This window comes from Lates calcarifer, linkage group LG1 (assembly GCF_001640805.2).
Source record: "Lates calcarifer isolate ASB-BC8 linkage group LG1, TLL_Latcal_v3, whole genome shotgun sequence".
Taxonomy (NCBI): domain Eukaryota; kingdom Metazoa; phylum Chordata; class Actinopteri; family Centropomidae; genus Lates; species Lates calcarifer.
The window spans coordinates 7,266,777-7,275,896 of record NC_066833.1 but is presented as its reverse complement, the minus strand read 5'-3'; the positions used below and the strand labels follow the sequence as shown (position 1 = coordinate 7,275,896).

The following is a 9,120-nucleotide window of genomic DNA, read 5'->3' as shown; positions in this document are numbered from 1 at the left end:
GTGATGTCAGGCTCACTATGGTTGTCTTGAAGCTTGTGAGTCTTGCCTGTGTGATCTCACTGGGGACAAAATTGGAGGTGCAACATGTCAATGGATGTTCAGGCTGTGTTAGTGGTTTCATTACCCATCTCTGTCCCTGAGGTGTGACGAAACAGCACATGATTTGATCGTGACAGCTGCTGCTGACCATCAGCAGCCAGCTGGTGACGTCAGAGAGTTGCAGTAAGATGCCAAACAGCCACCTGAGAGATGGCAGAGAAAAGTGTGGTGTGGTTGTTAGAAACAGAGAATGTGTGAAAGTGTGTGTGGGTGATGAATACTAAAGTGAATTTGGGGTGAAATGACCTGCCCAAAAAACACTTGACTAGGTCTTAAATTCTCTGCTGGAGAGAAGAAAATGGCTGCATGAAATTGCTTTTTTCCTCAATTGTTTCCTTTGGTGCCAGCAAAGAATGAAACAGATTTCCTTGAATATTTTCAATTGTTTCTAGCACAGTGCTTCTAGAAATGTAAAGCAAAAGGATTAGATCCACAGCATTGGTAAAATAATGGAAATACATGTCCTATGTTGTATGTTGTTAAAATGGTCCTCAGAAAGATAGAAGTACAAGAAAACCCACAGCAGACAGTATACACCCATATTATTCATTTCATTTGTGTAGCTCTCTATTTTCACACCCCATGCGGTAACTTCACAGCAGTGTTTAGTCTGTCTCTGTGAAGGTGCTGTAAACCCATAAACCTCCTAAACCCTTCACCAACAGGCAGCAAGAGCAGAACATAAACATGATGAGAGACCTTGTAACAAAGCACCTGTTTGTCGTGTTTGGGGTAAACGTGTTGGAGTCCTGGTTTGTCTCTGGTGCAAATGTCACAGGCTCAGGGAGGGCTTGGGGGGAGCAGAGAAGAATGTTGTTGCCAAATCTTCCTGTGATGCTCAAATCCCAGAAGCTTACAGCCATTTTCTGGATTGACTGATTTCACAACTGGGATGCAGAGCAAAACTGCACAACCAGAATGTAATTCTATGCATTCCTGGCTTCAATGCCCACACACAGCTGATCTCACAGGCGTACTCATGAATGCGAAAAAAAAACCCAAACCAAAACAGGTCAGGCTCCTTCTGCAGTTGGTATAGAGATGCACAAATACTCATTTCAACTGATTACTTTACCTAACATTTGAGTTACTGGTGTTGAGAGGCAGTGGAGGAGTGAAGCTAAATTAGTACTGAAGGTAATAATGCCCTGAAGCTGGAAGGAAAGAGAGATGTTGAAAAATTACCCTGTGGTTCATTCATTACCCCATCTGTCTCTGCAGTGGTGTGTAGCATTTAAACAAGCCATCAGGGCTCAACGCAAGTGCTGCTCTCTGTGTAAACACATGGATATGAATAAAATGGTTAAGTTTTTTTGTCCTTGTAGACTCTGTGTAATTAGAATGTGGCTATAATCTGTAGTTATCTGCTGTGGTATTGTTGGAATTTTGGGGGCACAGAGGAGAGAAAATGTTTCTAACCTTCTTATAGCTGCTTTTCTTTGAAAGAAATTGTCAGTTAATGGAACACAATGGCTTTGATGCATGTGTGTGTATGATTGTGTTTCAGTGACATTGTAGGAAAAAGCATCAAACAAGCACAAGGACAGGGAAATTGCTTAAAAGCCTGTCTAAGCGTGTGGCAAATGCCTGGCCTGAAACTGATTTACAATTACTTTGTCACTTTCTCATTTTCTGAAACTTTAATAACCATGTTCCCTTTTTGTTGTTTAAGCATTTTTAAATTTCTATGCTTCAGATACAAGCCTATATACAGGCATAAGCTCAATCTGTATTGTAAAAACTGAAGCCCCAGGCTGCATAAATGATTCATGTTGGACAACTTGTTACCACCTAAGATCTGGAAAGGAAATCTCTCACTGTGTGTTGGATGCATTAACCCTGCCACAAGGCGAGTGGAAGCAGGGGTCTGTATTGCAACACAGCCTGCCATGGCACTGGGTCAAATGTAAATCAAGAAGCATGTCCTGATTGAACTACTACAGTATGTTTTTGAAGCAAAATGTTACGGGCATACTTAAGCAAGCACAGTGTTTAAAATGTATTTGTTTGAAAATGAAAGGGAGGCAGTCTGTTCCTTTACATGATTCTGATGCAAGCTGCAAGAGGAGCAGTGAGGTTATTTTACCTTGCTTCACACTCAGGTACCCATGTCCCTATCAATATGCTCCTGCCATCAGCAGTTTTATTTACAACACTGTCATCAATATTGCTTCCACTCAGTGAGGCTGCCAGCCTTTACAACCTCCGTCAGCTGGTTAAGTAGATTGAATAAAACACAAATGGTTCACTCGCGTTTTGAGCTGGGCAACTACCATAAACCTCAATGTTCATCAAATGAGCTTCTTGGAAACAACAACCCCACACACCCACACTTTGCAGCAGCTACTTTAATGGTTGAATGTGAAGGGCTGGGCTCTGTGTGAGAGGGAGGCATTGGAGGTGATTTAACATCATTTGGTCTTCCCTCTCTGCATTATTGGGAGGAGGAGAGGACTTTCCATCACTGCCGGTTCTGTGTCTCTGACTCATCTCTCCCTGTCAGCTGAGGTTCTCATGACACCATTAACCCTCCTCTTACAAGGAAATGCAAGAAGGCCACCCCAGCTTCTCCTTCAACTACATGACCTCATGACCTATGCTTAGAACAGTGTACAGAGTTGAGGACGTCTTAAGTTTGCTCTTCGATGAATCTAAGGGTGGGTCCAAATTTTTGCCTCAATTAATAAATGCAAATGTAAGCACTATGTGTGTGTATGTCTGTGTGTCTGAGTGCATATATACCGCCTTTTCATTGACTTTTTGGCACATTTGCAAAATATGCTTTACTCTGTCTGAATGCACCATAATGCAACATTTATACAAAAAAAGGACTGGTTTCAGAACTAAAAGGTTGGTTGAATGGAGTTAGTGCAGTTTCCTTGAGTTTCTTATCTATTATTATGTTGAAGTGTGATCCTTGGTTTGGAGTCATATAGTCATAGTCCTTGTAAAAGGACAGACATATGAGTGGTTTGAGAAGTGACTAAGCTGTAGTGTCTGTGTCTCTGATTGTTTTATTGATATCGGATTAGAGGGACAGACCTGAATAGACAGCTTGATTTTGTTCTACAGCAGATTGCACTTTGGTTGCTCCTTGACTCCTTTGATTACATTTCCAATACAACCAATTCCTGAGGAGTTCTCCAGGGCATGCTTTGTCCAGACTACACTTACACACACAGAAGAACTGGCCAGTGAATTAATGCTGAGAGCTGATGAATCATATCAAACAATTACCCTGTTTTCCCATGGAGGAGGATGGAGAGCGGTGATGGCAGAGGCAACAAAGTCTCATTCCCTGCAGACAATGAGAGCATTCTCTGGCTGAAACTTCAGACAGTATGTGATCTGCCCATCCTGTCTCGTTCTCTGCGAGAACACAGACATGTCTGTCTGCTAGCCACCTCCTGGGATGCTCCACAACACACATCAAAAACAACCGGCTGTTTGCTCTGTAAACACGACAACATGAAATAAACATCAGATGGTCATATTATGCAACTGTGATCTCTGCTGGGCGCTCGTAGAGATTTCTCAGGCTACTGCACTGGCTGTCAAATATTTATGGAAAGAATTTCTGTACCATAAGGTACACTAACAAATTCATAAGTTGTTAATAATGTTTTAATTAATAGTTAATTCATAACTTCTTAATGTTTAGTAAGAAGTAAGAAGTTTAGTGCTGATTAGTAATAACTCATTAATGAGAGCCCAACTTTTAGGTTGCCAAGTTTGAAAAGTCATTTTGGCTGTGCTATACAATAATAGTACCATGATCTGTCTATAACATATGTAATTACATCTGTAGTTGTGTTATTCATTCAAAGCTCCATTAATAATTTGAAATAACATCAATCATAAAATCAATGAATGCAACTGTAAAGGAGCTATTTGTAAGTTTTGCTGTCGCTTCATAGCCAATGTTAACATTTACAGCTGTTTATTAAACCATTCTGGAGGAAATGTTGTTCATTCACCATTAAACTTCATTCCTATTAAAAGGCACTGAAAAGTGATAATAGCACATGCAAAATTTAATGTGATAAGGGGTTATTTATTCTGTTCTCTTAAATGTTAACATATTTGTAAACAGCTTTTAGGCAGCCAATAATTTCCTAGATAATTCATGTGGAAGATGCTGACTCATTTTTCTCATGCTATCTCTATTTTAACAAATCTCCTGATTAATATCAGCGATCATCATAAAGCCAGAGCTGGTGTTTTCTGCTGTTCTGTTCAGTGTTATTTCCATTCCTCACTGTCACACAGAGGTTGAATTAGAAAATTGAATGAATGTCCTTCCCCCTTCTTTGCCCATGTCTCCACTCGGACCCCTCTACTATTTTATCTGAGTGGCCTCCAGCCCACAGCTTCCTCCTGGCGACCTCTTCCTGGCTGCCTGCCAGAGTGCCGATCACTGCATCTGTCTGTCAGCAGAATACAAACTGATTAATGCGTTCACTGCAACCATTAATAAAACTGCTGAGAGGCTGCTCTCTCTAATTGAGAGGTACAGCTAAGGCTGCATTGAATCAGATGAGAAAGACATATACACTAGGGACATGTGAAGTCTTGGGTGGATTTGTGTGTACGTTTTAATGCATGAAGAGAATGAATATGAGCTGCTCTCCGACCAATGATATACTTGCTCCAGTGTAAAATACAAACAGTACACTCAGTTATTTATGTGAGGGCTAAAGACTGCATGTACACAGAGTGTTTTATGATTTTATTTTGTCTTTTCCTGTCCTGCGTGACAACAGCTATTCTCTGGCTTTGATCTTGATTTTCTGCACAGCATCAGAATCATTGTGGTGTCATGATAAAGTACCATTGTCTAGGCTGCAGGCACCAGCAGTGATCCAAAGGCACTCTGCTGGACACACCCTGACTACTTGGCTCGTTTGTCCCATCCATCTCTCCTCTTCTCATACAGCAGCACTGCAATCATTTGTTCTGGGGATGACGGGAGAGGATGCACTTTGGTGACATGTGTCTGAATAGGAGTTTATCTCTAATATGTCTAATATGCCTATATAGATATTTAGGGTTAGGGTTGTAGTTGGGGTTAGGGTTAGGGTTAGTTATAGGTACAATAACGTCTTTTTTAAGAACACTAAAGCATAAGAGTAGAATAAAATTTTACTGTGTTTACTTTTTGTAGATTTTTGCCCCTGTTGGAATGCCCTTTGCAGCACAGTCCACATCAATACTAACTCTTCTGTGCAAGCTCCAAATGGTCCCACATGGGCTTCCTACCCAGAAACACAGCCACCTGCGTTTCTTTGGAACACACAACCAAGCTGGAGGTACCATTGCAGAGTCTAGCTTATGCCTTTGTAGCATTTAGAGCTGATCACCACACAGATACTTTTTAGCAAGATAAAATGTTGGTTTTGACACACTGTTCAACACCAGCCCAAAAAATCCCTCCAGAAAAACATGTTTATCTCTTGAAGACTAACTTATGGATATCTGTAGATCTGACTATCTGTGTATCTGAGAGGTCAGACAGCATCTTCAACTCTCTTATTGACTTCAATAACTCTCTTATCAACTTCAATTTAAAAATACCACAAATCTCAGCCTTTAAATAATCTAAAATCCTCCTTAAAATTGTAACTTAGACAGAGCCCACTGACCATACTGGGTGCATTGGCATCAAGGTTTATTATCCTTTATAATGTACAATATACAAAAATATAGGGTACCAAAAAATTCACAGTGTCTAAAAGGCAGTGATTACAGTCTACATGACAGGTCTAACAGTACACCTGGTAAGTTGCATAGAAGGGCACAGAGCCTCACATCGCAGGGGACAGAGCTCAAAACTGACCAGTCAGATGAGTGGCTATCACACCCAGCCAATTGAGGCTTAGTTTAGATCAAAAAATGCTTTTTCAAAATTCCACTTTTATATTTTATCTATAGACCATTTGCAGTCAATAATAGTCTATAATCTCTCATATTATCAGTGCTACACTGAATTATTTTCAGCCTGGGTTCATGCATCTCTTAAAATCTCTAAAAAGTTTGAGCTGCTGGGAAAGGTCAAAAGCCACAGGCAGCTGGTCACATTGTGGAGCTCTGTCCCCAAACAAACCTCATGGGTGGTGTGTACTTAGCTGCTGCACTTTTTTAAAACAACTATAAGGCTTTTTTTTTTTTTTTTTTTAAACAAACAGTGTTAGCTATACAATATACAGATACATTTACACGATCCTCTTCAGGGTCATTAAATGGACTGCAGAAGGCTGTCACTCCTATATACAGAGAGAGCTCTCATCTCGTGCATGTACAGTAGCTGAATTGAAAAGCATTGCTGGGTTAGCATTCATTGATCAGGCAATAATAATAAAATATAGCTGTGAAAATGCCCTTTATAAACCAAGCTTTGACTATAAATAGTATCCGTTCCACCTCCACAGGAGCAAGAGATGCGATGCTTTAACTTACAATGATAAACAACTCATACATGAAATATAGAAACACAAGTATAACACCTGGAGTGCCAGTGATAGAATGTGGAAGAAAAAATGCAAACAAAAACAAAAACTAGCCTTTACAGACCTCCTCATACATAGTCATATGTATGAAAGCATTTACATTGTACAAAATACAGTAACACCCCTTTGTTTGCTCATTCGGGCATACAGACGCACATAGAGTACATGTGTTTGCATGTACACACATCTACACACACATGCACTCATTCTGATCTACACACAGGCAAACTTCTAAGCAAGCATAATTTAGTTTAGTTTTCTTTTTTCAAGTTGGGCCAAATAGATGTTTTGTTACAATAATTTTTTTTGTAAAAACCATATCAGTAATGTTTATTGTATTCTTTGTGTTATCATGTCAGGTATTTGAAGATGCAATGGTTACCCAACCACTGAAAAATCAAGAAAACAAAGGTATGTGTTCATTCATTGAAGTGAAATTAGAGAAACAACAATTAATCAGCTCTATCTTATTTAACAAAAAATATTTCCTCCTATGCTACGGCTCATCTGAGCATAAAACAATTGTCTTAAAAAACAAACATTAAAAAAAGAACAAGTACCAATCTACTAGCTTATTCTACCATCAAAAAAACCTAATCCAGTTGTTCAGCACACTGGCCATATTTGATATGACCACCGAGCTATTTAGCATTCAGTAGAATCAATGTATCCATTGGAGAATCAATTGGAGAATCAATCGATTCTCTTTCAGAAGTCTTTTATTGTTCTTGGAAAAAAATAAAACAGAAGAAGTAGAAAGAAAACAAATTTTGCCCCTGCCCTCTGTTGCATACAGGCACCCAAGGCATTCCCAAAGCTTTATGTACAGTTCAGACCCCTTCTCACAGCCCCCTTGCTTTGACTCCACAAATGAATGTCCTTGTGCACAAAAGGGATGTGACTCCGATCATAAGCAGATTTAGAGAGATTATTTCTCTCCAACTCAAGCTGATGTTTAGTTTTGTGACTCTTCCAAACAGCCGTCCAAAAACTTTATTGACTCTGATGTTCTTATCATTTCTGTCACATGAAACACCAACAATGGAGGGCATGCATCCAGCCCGAGCAACTGATAGCTGATATTGATCTTTAATTTATTTCATCATCAGCTCCATTGAGTTTTTTCTTTTGTTGTTGTTCTCTTGCTCTATGCTGTGTGGCAAGGACATAAAGATATGTGCTGTTTGTTCTCAGTAACTGCTTTTGTTGTTGGGGGACTCGAAGTTCATTACAGGCTGAGAATGTGGCTTGAAATGGAGAGGTGTAAAACAGTGACCCAGATCGAAAGAAATGAATGTTCTGTTCTTGTTCATGTCTGCAATAGTGGATGCTCGACTCAGCACCTGCACTGAAGTGTTCTGGTCATAATAATCTGTCTAAAGCCTTAAGTAAAGTTTTCCACTGGGTCCCCACATGAAGATGAAGCTGAGCTAACACTGCTATATCAAGTCAGGCTCTTAGTTTAACAAACCCCAAGCTGGTTTCATCAGTTTCTGACTGGACATGGGCATTGTTTTCAAAACCCTAATCTCCTGATGGAAAAGTTCCAGAAACACCCTTGAAAACACAAACCCTACAATGCAGAAGAGACTACAGGAGTGAGGAGAGGGGCGATGGCGAACAGAAGAACCTGGCTCTGAGAAACATTTCAGTTCATGTCGGTTCAGTTATGTCACCATAGCATTGGGATGGTGTCCGCTTGGGGCGGAGGCAGGGGGGTTGGAGAGCCAGTTGTGAGGCGTGTCTCAGCTGTTGTTGCTGTGGTTGTAGGTCCGGCATGGTGAAGGGGAGGAGTTGGGCTGGTAGTCGTATTTTCCGAGCGCTGCGGGATAGTAGGTGGTGGTGTAGACATTCGTCTGCTGGAGCGGTGTTGGATAGAAGTTGGATCTTTCATCTGGCAGCAGGTTGTTTTTGTTCAGTGTCTTAAAAGACAGCAGAGAAGAAAAGAAACATTAAACTTACCACTCTCATAGCTTATTGATAGTTTACACCAGGGATCATCAACTGGTGGCCTGCAGCCCCCCCCCAAATCTTCCCATCTAGCCTGCAGAATATTACAGTTTTTCTGAATTGCCTATTTTCTAAACTAAACTGTCAACTGCTAAAATAACTTAATCAAGTCAATCACACAGTTGGCAAAACTAAACACTGTTCATCTGGTTAGACACAATTTGCAAATCTGAAACACCCATTTTGCAAAACTCTAAACACTTTCTCATTCACAAAACACATTTTGCAGTGTGGTGCACTTTGACCCAGAATGGCACACACAGGCCCCAAAAGTCAAACACAACACTTCTGTTGTCATTGTTAACACACCACCACTCAAAACTTAGCACACGTCACGAAGTCAGTGATGTATGGAACCCATTCAGTAAACGGGATATAAGCCATTTCAAATACAAGTGGCATGTATGAGTTGGATTATGATTTCAACGATGGAGTGCAACAACAGAAGAGGAAGAGGAGTGCGTGTCAGAGGTGGTGGACAAGGAGGAAGAGGACGAGGAAGACC

The 9,120-nt window shown here is 40.4% G+C and overlaps 1 protein-coding gene across 1 annotated transcript in view; it reads right to left on the bottom strand.

Moving 5' to 3' along the window:
* Window positions 1-5,750: 5,750 nt before the first annotated feature.
* The window catches only part of sema5ba (sema domain, seven thrombospondin repeats (type 1 and type 1-like), transmembrane domain (TM) and short cytoplasmic domain, (semaphorin) 5Ba), a 169,709-nt gene continuing 166,339 nt past the window's right edge, over window positions 5,751-9,120 (bottom strand). The window contains 1 exon segment of the mRNA XM_018696536.2: window positions 5,751-8,527. Coding sequence (XP_018552052.1) covers window positions 8,351-8,527 — 177 coding nt within the window. The 3' untranslated portion in view covers window positions 5,751-8,350.